The sequence below is a fragment of the Pseudochaenichthys georgianus genome, chromosome 21 (assembly GCF_902827115.2).
Source record: "Pseudochaenichthys georgianus chromosome 21, fPseGeo1.2, whole genome shotgun sequence".
NCBI classification, from domain to species: Eukaryota; Metazoa; Chordata; class Actinopteri; order Perciformes; family Channichthyidae; genus Pseudochaenichthys; species Pseudochaenichthys georgianus.
In genome coordinates, this window is record NC_047523.1 from 11,809,057 (window position 1) to 11,826,751 (window position 17,695).

At 44.1% G+C, this 17,695-nt stretch overlaps 1 protein-coding gene across 7 annotated transcripts in view; it reads left to right on the forward strand.

The window, feature by feature from the left end:
* Positions 1–17,695, forward strand: part of hdac4 (histone deacetylase 4) — a 203,751-nt gene that overhangs the window by 27,949 nt on the left and 158,107 nt on the right. For all 7 annotated transcript variants that reach the window (XM_034109649.2, XM_034109651.2, XM_034109652.2 and 4 more), the window contains exon 2: positions 9,079–9,333. In XM_034109649.2, the coding sequence (XP_033965540.1) occupies positions 9,312–9,333 (22 nt within the window). In that variant the 5' untranslated portion in view covers positions 9,079–9,311. The remainder of the gene's footprint in view (positions 1–9,078; positions 9,334–17,695) is intronic.

Here is a 17,695-nt window from a genome sequence, read left to right on the forward strand (position 1 = left end):
AACATTGAATGCTAAGTGATTGTTTTTTACCCATCCTGGCCTCCTAAAAATGACGTTCCCATACAAAGAAACCACATCAAATGAGTTTTATCTCGGAAAGTGTTTGCTTTTGACGTATAACAGATCTATTCATAGTCCACAGAAGCCTGCATAGATACAATTATGGTGTGAATAGATAAGTCAAACAAAAACAGGACTTTCGCCCAAGAGACGGCTATTCATGTCCCATATGAAACAAGGTAAATGTTACATTTATTTACTCACCTGTAAATACAAAGACACAACAAGTCTGCCTACTTTAAGCCTAACCATATGTTTCCCTTAACATTACCACGTAGTTTTCGTGCTTGTCCTTTTGATTTTGTATCAATTTACAACATTAAGGGCTTAGTGATGTTATCCGAGATAAATATAATCGCCCCTCGAAACATAATTATGAATGCAGTTTAGTTTTATGGGAACATTATTTTGTAGCATACAGGAATGTTGTTCCAAAGCTTTAAAATGCAAAACAATCATCCAACAAAGCTCTGTATTACAGAATCAATGTCAGAACACTTTATTTATCTGGGGAAATTAGGTTTCGTGAAAGAAAAAATATGCAATAAAAAGATCAAATAAAGTAAAGCTATTTAAACATATGAAGTTAAAGTAAAAATGTTTTAATAGAAACAATACAAAATAAATAGATATTTATTTATATAAATATAGAAAGAAGGAGGACTCGTCGGCGAGCGTCTGGTGGCCGGGCTTGCCACGGAGCCCGGCCTGGCCCAGCCCGAAAAGGCAACGTGGGCAACACCTCTGCTTCTCCGTTCCGTGGGCCCACCACCTACGGGAAACAGCGATGGGGTCGGGTGCGCTGCCAGAAGGGTGGCAGTGAAAGCGGAGGGTCTCGACGGACCAGACCCGGGCGACAGAAGCTGGCTTTGGGGACGTGGAACGTCACCTCTCTGGGGGGGAAGGAGCCGGAGCTTGTGCGGGAGGTGGAGCGTTACCAGTTGGATCTGGTTGGGCTCACCTCTACGCACAGCGTCGGCTCTGGAACCTTACTTCTGGATAGGGGTTGGACTCTATTCTTCTCCGGAGTTGCTCAAGGTGTGAGGCGCCGGGCGGGTGTGGGGATACTCACAAGTCCCCGGTTAGGTGCTTCGTTGTTGGAGTTTACCCCAGTGGACGAGAGGGTCGCCTCCCTACGCCTGCAGGTTATGGGGGGGGAACACTCTGACTGTTGTGTGTGCTTATGCACCCAACAGCAGTTCAGAGTATACGGCCTTCTTGGAGACCCTGGAAAGAGTCCTGTATGGGGCTCCTGAAGGGGACTCTATAATCTTGCTGGGAGACTTCAACGCACATGTGGGCAATGATGGAGACACTTGGAGGGGCGTGATTGGGAGGAACGGCCCCCCTGATCTGAACCGGAGTGGTGGTTTGTTACTGGACTTCTGTGCTAGTCATGGATTGGCCATAACAAACACCATGTTCGAACATAAGGATGCTCATAAGTGTACGTGGTACCAGAGCACCCTAGGCAGAAGGTCCATGATCGATTTCGTTATCGTATCATCGGACCTGAGGCCGTATGTTTTGGACACTCTGGTAAAGAGAGGGGCGGAGTTGTCAACTGATCACCATCTGGTGGTGAGTTGGGTAGAGTGGTGGAGGAAGCCTCTGGATAGACCTGGTAAGCCCAAACGTGTAGTTCGGGTGAACTGGGAACATCTGGAGGAGGCCCAAGTTCAGGAGGCCTTCAACTCGCACCTCCGGCGGAGCTTTTCGGGCATTCCTGTGGAGGTTGGGGACATTGAACCAGAGTGGTCGGTGTTCAAAGCCTCTATTGCCGAAGCCGCGGCGGGGAGCTGTGGTCTCAAGGTCCTAGGTGCCTCAAGGGGCGGTAACCCTCGAACCTCCTGGTGGACACCGGTGGTCAGGGAAGCCGTCCGACTGAAGAAGGAGGCCTTCAGGGATTTGTTATCCCGGGGGACTCCCGAGGCAGTTGCAAGGTACCGACAGGCCTGAAGGGCAGCAGCCTCATCCGTGGCCGAGGCAAAGCAGCGGGTGTGGGAGAAGTTCGGAGAAGACATGGAGAAGGACTTTCGGGCGGCACCAAAGTTTTTCTGGAAAACTGTCCGACACCTCAGGAGGGGGAAGCAGGGAACCATCCAAGCTGTGTTAGGGCGTTGGAAGGAACACTTTGAGGAACTCCTGAACCCGACAACTCCGCCCTCTATGTTAGAGGCAGAGCTGGAGTATGACGGGGGATCAACACCAATCTCCCGGGGGGAGGTCACTGAGGTCGTCAAACAACTCCACAGTGGCAAAGCCCCGGGGGTGGATGAGATCCGCCCGGAAATGCTGAAGGCTCTGGGTGTTGAGGGACTGTCATGGTTGACACGTCTCATCAACGTTGCGTGGAAGTCGGAAACCGTACCGAAGGAGTGGCAGACCGGGGTGGTGGTTCCCCTTATTAAAAAGGGGGATCAGAGGGTGTGTGCCAATTACAGAGGCATCACACTACTCAGCCTCCCCGGGAAAGTTTACTCTAAGGTACTCGAAAGGAGGGTCAGGCCGATTGTCGAACCTCAGATTGAGGAGGAACAATGCGGATTCCGTCCTGGTCGTGGAACGACGGATCAGCTTTTTACTCTCGCAAGGATCCTGGAGGGGGCCTGGGAGTACGCTTATCCGGTCTACATGTGTTTTGTAGACTTGGAGGGGGCGTATGACCGAGTTCCCAGGGAGTTATTGTGGGAGGTGCTGCGAGAGAATGGGGTGAGGGGGTCTCTACTCAGGGCCATCCAACTCTGTACTCCCAAAGCGAGAGCTGTGTCCGGGTCCTCGGCAGTAAGTCGGACCCATTTCCGGTGAGGGTTGGCCTCCGCCAGGGCTGCGCTTTGTCACCAATCCTGTTTGTAATATACATGGATCGGATTTTGAGGCGTAGTCGTGGGGGAGGGAGTCTGCAGTTCGGTGGACTAAGGATTGCACCACTGCTTTTTGCAGATGATGTGGTTCTAATGGCTTCATCGGTCTGCGACCTTCAGCACTCACTGGATCGGTTCGCAACCGAGTGTGAAGCGGCTGGGATGAGGATCAGCACCTCCAAATCTGAGGCCATGGTTCTCAGCAGGAAACCGATGGACTGTCCACTCCAAGTAGGGAATGAGTCCTTACCCCAAGTGAAGGAGTTCAAGTATCTCGGGGTCTTGTTCTCGAGTGAGGGAACAATGGAGCGTGAGATGGGCCGGAGAATGGACCGTTGTGACGAAAAGGGAGCTGAGCCAGAAGGCAAAGCTCTCTGTCTACCGGCCATTTTCATTCCTACCCTCACCTATGGTCATGAAGGATGGGTCATGACCGAAAGAACGAGATCGCGGATACAAGCGGCCGAGATGGGTTTTCTCAGCAGGGTGGATGGTGTCTCCCTTAGGGATAAGGTGAGAAGTTCGGTCATCAGGGAGGGACTCGGAGTTGAGCCGCTCCTCCTTCGCGTCGAAAGGAGCCAGTTGAGGTGGTTCGGGCACCTAGTTAGGATGCCACCTGGGCGCCTCCCTAGGGAGGTGTTCCAGGCACGTCCAGCTGGGAAGAGACCACGGGGTAGACCTAGGACCAGGTGGAGGGATTATATCTCTTCGCTGGCCTGGGAGCGCCTTGGGATCCCCCAGTCAGAGCTGGTTGATGTCACCAGGGAAAAGAAAGTTTGGGGCTCTCTGCTGGAACTGCTACCCCTGCGACCCGACCACGGATACGCGGGAGAAGATGGATGGATGGATGGAATATAGAAAGTACAAATGTGCACATTGTACTTCACTTACATAACCTGTATATTACAATATTTACAGTTTTGTCCGTAGTTGGAAGATTCTTTTTGCATTTTTGCACAACTCAAGTGATGGTTATCAAAGAAGTGCGACCGCTCTCTCATCAAAACGAAATGCTTACCTCATTTGTAGGGATGCTCCGATCGATCGGTCACCGATCGAGATCGGCCGATACGCACTCTCTACCGATCAATCGGTGCTCTCTAAACATGCCAATCATGAGAGCCGATCGCATGACGTAAAATACATGACACTTTTCTCTGTGTGCGGCAAAACAAGCTCGCCAAAATGGCTTCTCCGGTCTGGCATTATTTTAAGGTGTCCGAAAAAGACAATAAAATAGCGGTATGCAATGTGTGTGAAGCAGAAATCCTGCAGCTCCACCCGCTGTGACGGACCGGTGAGCGGAGCAACACACAAGAGTTAGACTGCGGCCCCACGAGGACGAAAACGGCTAAACGCATAGGATTAACGCAAACGCAATCGCAAACGGCTTCCGTCCACATGCAATAATTATCCGGATAGTGTCTGCCCACACGAGACCGCTCCGTTTAGCTCCAACCGCTGGAGAAGCTGCAGTACATATGCAGGAGCCTCTACGTGGCGCTGTAACTTCCTCCACAAAAGCAGCGAAGAAGCATGGTTGTCATGGTTGCCCTTCTGTTTATTCTCCGCGGTGGGGGCCGAGGGAACCGGGCAGAGTTTTTCGCCAGTCAGCGTGTATTAAAGTTGAAATCTTCCGGACAAAATTATAAAAGTGCCGGTCAAAGGTCTTCTTTGTTATTTATTGAGCTTTAAAACAAATGAATAACGACTCTATATAATATAATGATAAAATACACGGAGCCTCTCTTTTTCCTCCCTCTCTTCAGACAGCGTCAGTGTCTGTCTCATGCAGCAGCTCATCCAGTAATCAGTGACCCGGCCGACTGTAAAAATAAACATATTTGTAACTAGTTTAGGGAGTTTGAGAGGTAATTAAAATAGCTAAGGGTGATGATCTGACTTGAAGTGTGTGTTTTGCTGCAGCGGGAGGAGCTGCAGGTGAGCAGAGCTGCGTGTCGCCGTCCTGTCAGATTAGACTTCACTCGCGAGAGAAAGATAAATAATCTGAATTCAGGGTGCAGTTTACTTTGACGTGGGGGTGAGCAGCAGAGGTGGGGAGAGGCGGGGCTATTGCCTCATCATTATTGCTGTAGATGTTGCACAAACAACTGTAGCATGGTCAATAGCGTCCGGAGCACGATAGCAACTCTGCGATCCGCCATTGTTGTTGTTGTTGGTGGCGAAACACTTCAGCACTGGCGCGGGGTAAGCGGAGGTGAGCAGAAGAGGTGGGGAGAGGCGGGGCTATTGCGCAATCACTATCAGTGATCTGAAAATGTCCGTATAGGGCGCACACACGGAGCCGTTTGACCCCCCAGAGAGTGGCGTTTGCATTTCTATCCACCTTGGGACCCGTTGTCGTTTCCTCAGTCGTTTAGTGCCGTATTCGGTCGTCCTCGTGGGGCCGAACGGTCTATATGACACTAAACAGTAACGCAAACGACCGAATTCGTCCTCGTGGGGCCGCAGCCTTAGACCTAACACACTTAGCTATTTAATCTACCTCTGGAACAAGATAAACTAGTTATAAATATATTTATTGGTCACTGTCGGGTCACTCATTCATTACTGGATCAGTGAGCGGCATGAGATACTGACAGGCTGTCAGGAGAGGGAGAGAGAGAGGGAGAGAGGAAAAGAGAGCGCTTCCGCTCATTTCTCCCGTGTTATTATCCAAAGTGAATGTAAACTTAAATAATGTACATCATTTGAATGTAATAATTAAGTTGATTGTTGTTTGTGGAAGCTCCAGTGAATGAGCCCCATTAACTGAGTTTTAAACATCACTTTAAATGGAATATTTAAAGTGATGTTTAAATCTTCCATTTAGGCCCCACCCACTCGATCGGATCGGCGATTGGTATCGGCCGATACTGATTCCGGCGATCGGCCCCGAAATTGGCGATCGGAGCATCCCTACTCATTTGAGTCATTTGCTTTATTCAAGTGAGAACACAGCCGATTGGTTCAGACAGGTTTGGGGTGATGATAACAGAGTCAGGGCAACAGGTGGATGCTGCTGTGTTACACAACCATCCTCTAGCTGTGCCCGGGCTGTCAGCGCTCCGTAACAAGAGAAATAATCCCCCTTGTATCGCTCCATGCACGCGCTCCTCGTCTTGTCCCCATTCAGCCAACAGCTGATTGATGTGATGTCCTGCGGTCACGAACATGAACACGCAGTAGAGAGTGTTGTGTTACTGCCGATAGGAAATCACTTTGTCTTCTCTCCCCTCTCACATGCTTCTCCTACTTACCCATGTTTTCTCTCGTGTCACCAGTGTTACACTGACTACTAAAGGAAGACGGGTTCAGTTTGATGCTTTGTACCAGCGATGGTTAAGATCACCATATTTCATTCCTGTGCTGTCTGTATTGACAGGCAATGATTTTTATTTCCTACCGAATCTAGTCGATTTTTTTTTTAACATGCTAATATAGCTCACTTTAAAGATACTTATAAGAATAAAGCTCCCAAAAAACTGCCCGTATATGTAATTTAATAAAGTTACAAATTACATCATAATACAAAACAATTAAGAGTTAAATAACAATTTAAAGTGTTACTTCTCAACTATTTGTACATTAAGAAAAGAAAAATCTGGCACATGTCAATCCATTGCATACAGTTGCTGCTGCTTATCCCGCTCCATCTGAATTATTCAGAGTCAATTAGAGCTGAGAGGCTGAAGCTGTCTTCGCGGCACAAGTGCATTTTCAATGATTCATTTCTAGAGCAACGCAAGGGGTCTCTTAATTGTTGTTTACTGCTCGCTGCCCGACCACATGTTATTTTTATGCCGTCGTGATTACTCCCGGCAGCGCTCGGAGTGCTTGGGAAATGAAGTCCATTAACGAGTCCTGAGAGCTGTTTTCCTGTCAAGCGCCATTTAACGTTTCCAGGTTCAGAATCTCTGCTGCAGGAGCACGATAAATCTCATCCAATCTTAAGTGTCAGTTGGTGGAATAAGATGCACCGAGAGATGCAGGTGGTGTGTTTTATGGTACCCAGCAGTAATATACATGCAATATTATTTAGAGATTAATTTTTAATAGGATTGCTGCTACGGTTAGAAAAAGGAAATCATACGGAATAAAAACAAAAAAAGAGCATCTGACAGCTGACTGTGCCACAAACTGCAGGTTGATAGTTTCAGAAAGGCACTTTTTAAATTTAGTTTGTTTATTTCTGCCAGAGACAGTGAGGTTAAAGGCCTGAAGTTATTGCTAACATTGTTTGACAAGCTGTAAAAACACAGTTGGTAATTTTTCTCCATTCGTCGCCCCATTTTAGAATGAAATGAATTCGAATAAAAAAAAAAAAAGAAGATTAATACAATAGAACAGTTACATTGAAAACAAATATTTATATTATCATAAGAAATAACACAGTATATACAGTGTTGTATTGATAAGGAAGTGCCTGTCCTCATCACCACCATGTATAATGCTGACTTAATTTGCAGTAAAAATATCGGTAATGTGGTTCACAAATTAATTTTCAATAGGAAAAAACAGCATCTGACAGCTGAGCAGTGTCAGTAAAGGTGCACTTTTCTCTTATAGTTGTTTGTTAGTTTTTGGTAAACAGACACCGTGAGATGACTAAAGGCCTGAGGTTATTGCTGACAATGTATGACAAGCTGTAAAAGCACATTTTAATTCTTATGACGGACAACTATTTTGACACAAAAAGCCGGCTGGAATCTGAGAGTAGCACACCTCATGCCTCAGCAAACCTTTTTTTGAGTTTTCCCCTGCATGTTTGAATTCCGAAGCGTAGTGTCCCTGCAACACAGCAATGTTTGTTTTCTGCTGCTTTTGCACTTTTTTTCCCCCATTGAAACTGGTAGGGCAACACTGGAGCTCATGTTATACTAGAATAAAACATTACAAATATCTTAATACTAATTTACCGCTAATTTCTGTTATACAGTTAACCTGAATGTTATGGATTAGTGCAATATCCAAACCAGTGGTATAGGCAAAATATGTGAAAATATTTTCCTGAATGATGTCATGTGGCACAAAGCAAGCTAAGAAATGATATTCTACACACTTAATAAAACAGCTTGTTTGATAAGATCCACATTAAAAACACACCATGATAATTTTATTATTTTTTAATAATAATGTGAACAATTATCATTCCCTGCAATATCGCAAATCATGTCGCAATTGCAGTATCTGTATGTATGAACTTGTAATTTTCCCACATCACGCAGCCCCAGCACTAATGACTAAGCTGCTCCTCTGTTAAATATGCCATTCACTTTTGGACCGTTTCTGATGACCTGATTAGTAAGATGTTGGAAGTGGAAGTTAGACCTTTGAGAATTCTTGCAGTGACATTTTCTTTGGCTATACATTGCTATTTTCCATTGAACTAATTCGTTACCAGTAATTCATTTCAACAGCTTTAACGTTGCCGTGACAGCCAAGAGAGAAGAGACTATGTGTATTTATATTTAGGATTGCTATAACATAGGAAAACTTGCACTTTATTGTGGCCCCTGTGTATTTCTAGTGGCTGATTGCAGCTCTTGTTTGTGTTCAGCTCTGTTGACACCTGTCAGAAGTGACAGGTGAGTTTCGGCTTCTGCTGGTTAGGATTGAATAGCCAGAGGCTTCCCTGTGTGTGTTTACACTCCTTGCAGTTTTGATTGCATAACACACAAACACGCCAGACAGTATGAAAAGTTTTCTTCTGCAATCGTCTCTGAGGAAAATCTCAGCCTTCAGAAAGCCTCTGTTTGCATTTCATCTTCAGGGAAGAGCCTTTTAATAAGACACTGACTTTCACAGCTGACCATGCAAGCTGTTGAGGACAAGATTTTGTGACTTAGATTCAAACTCTTGAGAAGTTTATTCAACTGTGTTTGTTGCCATGCCACACTTAGTACCTAATTAACAATAGTATGACATCACTCACTGTAGAATATAGTTAAATTAGTTTCAACAGATGGATATGGGACATTTCAATCAAATTGTCACACACTTACACAGCACTGCACACACAGTGAAATCCATTGGGCAGCCACTGGGCAGGGATACATGAAGTATTCTGATTCGGAGGATTTGAAATTGGTATATGAGCTTCTATCTGGACTCTGGAGTTTCCCATGCATATACATTTTTTTTGTTGTTGCAGCTTTTACAGCCTGACTGGAAGGAATCCTGCCACAACACACCACAGAGCTCTCCACCTATGGTTCAGTGGGATGAAGCATTAAGAAACAACTGCTCTCTGTCTGTCCCCCCTTGGCCTGGCACCACCACCATCTTGGCTGGGAAATACATGGTGGTCACTACAGCCTCCACGGAGGTGAACTGACACCCTCACCACTCACCTCTCAAGTCTGCCCGGCAACAACAACCAGAGCAATGAGCTCTCAAAGCCGATCAGGTAAGATGTGAGAAAAAAAATTGTAGAATTTCACAAGTGCTGTTCTCTGCATGTGAAGTTACTTTGACATTGAAAAGCCTTCTGCTATTGGAATAGGGAAAGTTAGGTTTGGCAATAGGAATTATGAATATGGATTTACGTAGATAGTTTCAGGGATGTAGACTTGTAACCTTTCCCAGTGTGCTTGACCTCGTCCCATGATTCCCTCTAAAATCTCCTTTTTTCTTAAGGGTGCGTTCACACCAGCCTTTTATAGTCCGGTTGAATCGAACCCTGGTGCGTTTAGCCGCTTGGTGAGGTTAATTTGGGTCCGTGTGAACACAGTCCAAGACCTCTTAAGTGAACTAAACAACCGGACTCTGGTCCGCTAAAATAGGTGGTCTCGGAACGCTTGCTTGCGAACTCTGGAGCGGTTCATTGCTGGTGTGAACGCAGTCCGTACCAAAACATAGGAAGCGTAGTATTTACGGGTCACAAGAACGCGGATGTCTTCAAAATCTTTAGCGAAAGAGTCTTTCAAGACATCCGCGGTTGTTTAGTTAAAGAGTGAAGCAGAATTAAGTGTTGAACAGTGTCGTGTAAAGTAAAAATGCTCCGTCAACTACATAAAATTAAGAACACCTGTTGTCGCTGCAACGCGAGACAGGAGCTGTGGATTATTGTTATTGATTAATGCATCAGTGTTTCTTAGGGTCAAAAACACTAAACTCATCATTTAAAATGAAAGCGTTTAGTTTATTTAATAAGAGACGTATATTCAATGTGAAAAGTGACAGTAGATAGAGATTAGTTGCAATTTTGTGCTATATATATATATATAAATTAAAAAAAAGAATTAATAATCTTTTTTTTTTTTTTAAAACACCTTCAATTTCAGGGGGGGCGCGGGGCTCCGTTGGCGGGGCGCAGTTCCCCTCCAAGACAATGGTAGGGGAAACACTGATGTGTGTTATAATGTTTTTTAACGGACGTCTGATTATATAATCATATGCGCGGGCCGCTTCTGTCTGTTGATCTCCAGGTTAACAGCAGCATGAGAATAACCTACCGAAACTGCTGATGCTCCATGGCGGAGGCTCCGGTAGAAATAGCCGGGATTTGCATTTTTACCCCCTTAATGTCTGACCAATGGTTGAACAGCATTTCCGTGCATATGACTTGTGTTTAAAGTTTATTGTCCGTTTGAGTTTTGCCCGTGTGAACGCAAACTGAACCTTCTGAAAAATGAAACAATGTAACAAACTGTGGTCTGGGGCCTCATTTATAAAGGGATATACGCTCAAAAAATGGCGTACGCCAGTTTCTACGCAACGTTTGCGATTTATAAAATACTAACTTGGCGGGAAAATGTGCGGTCCTCCACGCAAACTCTAATCCATGCATGCACACTAAGCAAAAAACGCGTAGAGACGAGAAACTGCGACACCGTTGGCAGAAGGAAGAATGGAGAGAAATAATACCATAAATAAAATGTTACCTCTCATTTATCATATATGAAGAATTCATTTTCAAACATTGATTAAAGCCAATCTTAAAATGATTAAACAAACGCCTGTTTGCGACTCCTCCGTGCACACAAAAACTTGGAGAAATAAATAAATACGGATATGTTATTTAAAACCACCTCGAATATGTTGTGTTAATGTTATGAAATGTTTTCTCATAAATGATGCGGTAAGCAGGAGGACACGCAGTTTTGTATTTCTATAGGTTGTAGATACGACCATGGTTTTATATACCATCACGTTTAATCGTGTTTTATGCTGTTTCCCAAGACTTGATAAGTCACTCGTAAAACACAGGAGCTATGGAAACTCAGAACACCATAGGCTATGTGGTAAATTGTACAGCTAATATAACACAACACATTAGTTGTATTTCCTTTAACTGGTGGATTATGGATATATAGTTGCTGATCGAAAGCTGGAACACAAACCACCAAATACAAACAAATAATTCAGATCCAGTCGTCATGACTCCACTCCGGACGGATTCCCCGATCATTTCTTACAGTTTCTGATCAAGGGGGTGTGTGACGATGGGAACTTCGTCACTATGGACTGACGGCTTCAGGCCGGGTAATATGGCACTTTATTAGCGTGATTGCACAGTATATGTTGTCTGTGGCTGATGATTGTGTGCACCTGGTGTCCTGTGTTGTCTCCTCCCCCCTCACCTGTGTCTTGTTGTGCTGATTAGAGTGTGTGTATTCAGGCTCTGTTTCTCTGTCTGTGGAGAGGGCTGGGTGTGTGTGTGAGATCATTGTGGCTGCAGGATGTGTGAAAGGAGAACCGCAGAATTGAGGCGGTGAACTTTGTGCCAATGATTTTAATTAGGGGTGCAACAACTAATCGACTTAATCGATTAAAATCGATTACCAAATTAGTTGGCAACTAATTCAGTCGTCGATTCGTTGGTGACGTCATCACATGTGTTCTACACCCCGTTAAGCTCCAACGTTATCGCTCTTTTTTATCGGTACAGGAAACATTTAAAACATGTCATATGTATTATTGCTACATAAACGTTATATCGCAGTCTTAGTGTCACCAACTCCGTTTCTAATATGCAATATGACTACAAAATGCGTCTATAATGTATTTTCGATCTCCCCAATTCAGACGAGAGATCTCTCCCCCGCCTGCTTGCAAGGGGGCGGGGCAGTTTACACACACACACGCAGTGGCTACATGCATGCAACACACACACACGGAGGAGATGGCGGAGGGAACGCGCTCCGAGGTGTGGTTATACTTTAGCCGTCTCGATGTGGACAATGCTCGTTACCAAAAGTGGAATAAGAGTTTAGCATGTAAGGGCGGTAACACGAGCAATTTGTCTAAACATTTAGCAAAAGTGCTCCACATTCAGACGGAGAAATGCACCGGGTTCCACTGTCTTTCTAGCAGCTCTGTCGCCCCGTCCACGAGTAACGTTTCCACGTCAGGTGTTATGTATGCTAGCAGCAACACACAGAGTTAACTCAGTTATAAAAACATGGGTTAATGATTAGAGGTAACTGAGTTATTTATTTTGTTAAAGTTTCAGCTATTCTGTTTACAGTTCTGTCATCACATTATTTAATACGATTTGTTAAAACATTGTTGTTTCTTTTGATGTGAAATATTATGCATTTAATTAAAATAAAAAGCGATGTTAGTTTTGTTCACAATTTGTTTAGTTAGTTTACCTTATTTCTTGTCAAAAGAACCGTTAACACTATCGTTAAAAGGACCGGATCGATAAGCAGTATCGATATAAGTAGTAGTACAGTTAAAACCTTAACGATCCGAATAATCGATTAATCGTTTCATTAATCGATAGATTAATCGATTATCAAATTAGTCGTTTGTTGCAGCCCTAATTTTAATAAATGCCCACGTCGGGTTATATTTTTGGACGTTCTGCCTATGCCTCCTTGCTTGGTCTGGGCCGCTCAACGGTCAGCATCACAGGGTGTCTCCTGTCTCCGGTACAAACACACTGCCTGAGGAAGGCTGTGTATTTATTTTGTCATTAACCTTTTTCGGACCACTTATTTATTTATTTTGGTGACGATCCGACCTCCATGCTGCTACTCTGGTTCAAACTGCATCCACCAAACAATATGATTTATCTCGACCTCCCCAAAATAACCAAAATCTGACACGGTGTGTTCTGTCATCATTTCCTGCGATCTTTTTCACGCAGTCAGTCAAAATGAATGGGCAAATATGGGCGTTACGTGAAGCCCAAAAAATCTGCGCCGCATTTCGAGTTGATTGGGATTTATAAAGGGAAACAGGCGTAGGAAGTGCCGTACGCACTATCCTCGCCGGTACGCAATGTTTTGTGAATCGGAAAATGTCGGAAAATGTCTGTACCTGTTTTTTTTATTTCTACTACGTAAGCAACCTTTCCACGTGAATCCTACGCACAGCGTTATAAATGAGGCCCCTGGTGCGCACCAGAGAAGCGGACTATTAGGTGTGAATGCACCCTAAATCACATCCTTGGTTCTTCCTCTTCCTAAACTACAGACCAAAAGTGGACAAAAGTCCAATTGTGTCCTTCCTTTACCCATCATTCTTTGGCTGTCCTGGTCGAATCTATCGCAATGACGTCACATCCATTGATTAATTGTTGTGGTGCTGTTTGTCCTGTGGTTGTTGGCATCACCCTCTTTTCTTTGGAGCTGTGAGTAGAGACACGGTGATGTCCCAGCCAAAATGCTTTGTGTCACAATGGATGTTTCAGGACTGTTTTTTTCTTCAATACATTATGTAAGCGGAACATTGGAGCGGGACAGCATTTCCTTTTTTTTATTTTCCACTTGCTCAAATAATTTCCAAGCTTTAGGATATTTTTAAAATAACGTGCAGTGTATAACTTTACTGTCATCAAATCTGAGGTATGCAATTTTAATTTCCTTAGTATTTTATAGGAAGTCATCTGACTTCTGTGACCAAGAATCCACTTATGAAGCGCTTTAAAAAATGAACTGAATCCACAGCGTGATAATAGCATTTGGACTCTTTCAATAAGCATTTATACTCATTCAACATACACTGAACAAAAATATAAATGCAACACTTGAACTCAAAGATCTAAAACATTTTCTATATACACAAAATAACCATTTCTCTCAAATATTGTTCACAAATCTGAAAAAATCTGTGATAGTGAGCACTTCTCCTTTGCCGAGATCATCCATCCCACCTCACAGGTGTGGCATATCAAGATTCTGATTAGACAGCATGATTATTGCACAGGTGTGCCTTAGGCTGGCCACAATAAAAGGCCACTCTTTATTGGGGGGGTCCGAAAAAACCAGTCAGTATCTGGTGTGACCACCATTTACCTCACGCAGTGAAACACATCTCCTTTGCATAGAGTTGATCAGGTTGTTGATTGTGGCATGTGGAATGTTGGTCAACTCCTCTTCAATGGCTGTGCGAAGTTGCTGGATATTGGCAGGAACTGGAACACGCTGTCATATACGCCGATCCAGAGCATCCCGGTGCATGTCCGGTGAGTATGCTGGCCATGCAAGAACTGGGATGTTTTCAGCCTCCAGGAATGCAACGTGCCAGACGCCATCGAATGTGAGCATTTGCCCACTCAAGTCGGTTACGACGACGAACCGGATTCAGGTCGAGACCCCGATGAGGACGACGAGCATGCAGATGAGCTTCCCTGAGACGGTTTCTGACAGTTTGTGCAGAAATTCTTTGGTTATGCAAACCGATTGTTGCAGCAGCTGTCCGAGTGGCTGGTCTCAGACGATCTCGGAGGTGAACATGCTGGATGTGGAGGTCCTGGGCTGGTGTGGTTACACGTGGTCTGCGGTTATGAGGCCGGTTGGATGTACTGCCAAATTCTCTGAAACGCCTTTGGAGACGGCTTATGGTAGAGAAATGAACATTCAATTCACGGGCAACAGCTCTGGTGGACATTCCTGCTGTCAGCATGCCAATTGCACGCTCCCTCAAAACTTGCGACATCTGTGGCATTGTGCTGTGTGATCAAACTGAACATTTTAGAGTGGCCTTTTATTGTGGCCAGCCTAAGGCACACCTGTGCAATAATTATGCTGTCTAATCAGCATCTTGATATGGATGGATTATTTCGGCAAAGGAGAAGTGCTCACTATCACAGATTTTTTCAGATTTGTGAACAATATTTGAGAGAAATGGTTATTTTGTGTATATAGAAAATGTTTTAGATCTTTCAGTTCATCTCATGAAAAATGGGAGGAAAAACAAAAGTGTTGCATTTATATTTTTGTTCAGTGTATATCAGTTGATGGATAAATATAATCCCACTCTTTGAAAACCGATTTCCTATGATAAATAATAAAGCCAAACTTTCCATTTCCCAACTGAATCACCAAAATAGGTAAAGCTTAGTTCTGTTGACATGTTGTCCTAAGCCAAAACATTCCGACTGCCATACTTTTCCCCACCTCGAGGAGCTCTGAAATTAAGAATGAAGCTTTCACTCCTCAATTTCAACTCCTGTTAGCAGTTAATTTTCCCCTTGTCGCCCTCCTGTCTGTGCAGTATTGCTAAGCCCTTTTCCATATATGACAGATCATCATTTCCCATTCTCCAAACCACCATTTTGGAGCACTGAAGGGGCCTTTTTGTCCGACTTATACTTGGGTGGCAAAGGCTGGCATGTTGACATGCTACTTGGCATTTTGGAGCCCAGTTTATGGCCTTGGAGCCCGAGCTAGAACACACACACAGACAAACTCTCTCATCCCAACAAGACCCTCCCCTCGGCTTTCCAGAGGCAGTAATCGGTGGCAGGTCCTGGCTGAGGAGGGGGGATCTTGCGTCAATAAATCGTCATGCAGAGCGACTCCCCTGCCTGGAACACAAACAGAGAGAGGGGGCCGTCTGCTGCCGGAGGCCTCTATAGCTTGTTAAACCCATCTGAGGCCTGTACAGTCGGACCAGAGAAAGCTCATGCTGGGATTAGAAGGGTTGGCATAATCTTAGTTGGTATTTTACTCCTTGGAGTGATCCCAACCTCCATCCTTTCTTATAGAGTGGTGCACAATTGCATATATTCGTAGAACGTCCCGGAAGCATCGCAAAGCTTCTTTGACAAAAAATAATGGGATTTCTCTATTGGATTACAGAATACTGCAGAAAAACTGTTCCGTGGAAAACAAACAATTCTGATACTTACACATTTTGTGCTCTTATTACCATCATTGTATAATCTTTGGAGTGTAAATGCAACGCCAGAAGTAAATAGCTAAAGTAATGCTACAAACACACTACATCGCAGTCACATGACTTCATTTCTCCACTGCTAAGCTTGAAGCACCTAAGGTTCGTTTTGATGACGTTAAGTAGTCTCATTTAGTAACTTGTTGCAACCAGCGTTTTTGGGACACATGGAAGCTTCTAACATTCATTAGTGGTGTATTTACTGGACGTGGACATTTTTTATATCGTAGAACACACCGTGAAAATGTCTTAAACTTGTGTAAACCACAGACATTAATTCTGGCATCTGATCAAAAACGCAGTCAAATAACTGTTGACTTGCAGACAAGGGAACCAGAAGTGGTAAAAAGCAGACTCATTTCTAGGTTTAAGGGCTCATTCCTGCACCACTCTATTCAGGACGATACAAATGCTGGCTTTGAGCTAATAGCCTGTAGAGAATGTGTGTTTGCAGAGTGAGACCCAAAAAACACATTTCCCCCCCAGTGAATGTAGATTGAGTTAGATTGCTGAATATCCCTTTGAATAATTCTGCTATCACGGTTTGTTTACTTCCATTTCCATGTGTGTTTTCATCCAAACAGAAAGAGCAGAGCTAAGTAAGGGTGAGGACTGTGCACAAAAGAAAACGCATTACTTTAATTTGCAGGTTTTGAGATTAGGGGCTTGGTATGTGTGGAGCAGGGGAGCAGTTGTGTCTCTCCGTCAGTTGCAGTGTTGAGGTACAGGGTGGGGGCCACCGCCGCTTCTGCAAGGAGTTGGTTTTTAAAATAAACACAAGAATCGCACCTCCTCACTTTTCAGAGACTGATTCAGACCGCTGAGCCACGGCAGATGGTAGTGAATTATTCATATCAAGTTTTTTGGGAGGAACGCGGCCATGTGTAGATTTTATCCCAGAGATTATTCCGTATCGCAAAGGAGGGGGAGGAATGATTGAGAGGGTTGACGGCACAATGAGAGCTTTACAAAAGATGGTGGATTGTAAACAGCTAATGCCAGATAAGACTGGTGTTATTTTTATTCTCCATTGTGATCAATGGAGGGCTGCTACATTATAAAGCAAGATTAATGTTTGTTCTTTTACAGCTGTGACAGTCACGATATGAGTTTCCTTGTCAATTGTGCAGACATGTTGCTTTAGCATCTAGTTATTAGAGCGTTTAGGACGGGGTTTTCCAAACTTCTTTCACTGAGGGCCACAAACGAAAAAACATATGAAGGTCTGGGTCGCTAGCAAGAGGTGAGGTATATTGTCTCATAAGTTAGAAGTTAGCAAAATCAATCAAATGTAGGTAAATGATGCTTGATAATTGAATATGATTTGAGAGAACAAACAGCCTACCTCACATCAGGTTTTGATTTAAGTTGTTTGCTAAAGCACACATTGCTTTTAATAAGGGGAAATAGTAAGGGTATATTTCAAACTTGTTATGCAAATAAGTTATTGGGCTTTTTTTTTATCAACTAAGATTTGTTAGAACATTGTTTCAACATTAATTGACAGAATTTATTTGAAAAGTGACCTTATTAAAGGTGGGGTAGGTAAGTTTGAGAAACCGGCACGAGATACACTTTTTGTTATATTCCATGGAATGCTCTTAACATCCCGATAGCAATGAATATTTTAAGTGCTTTGA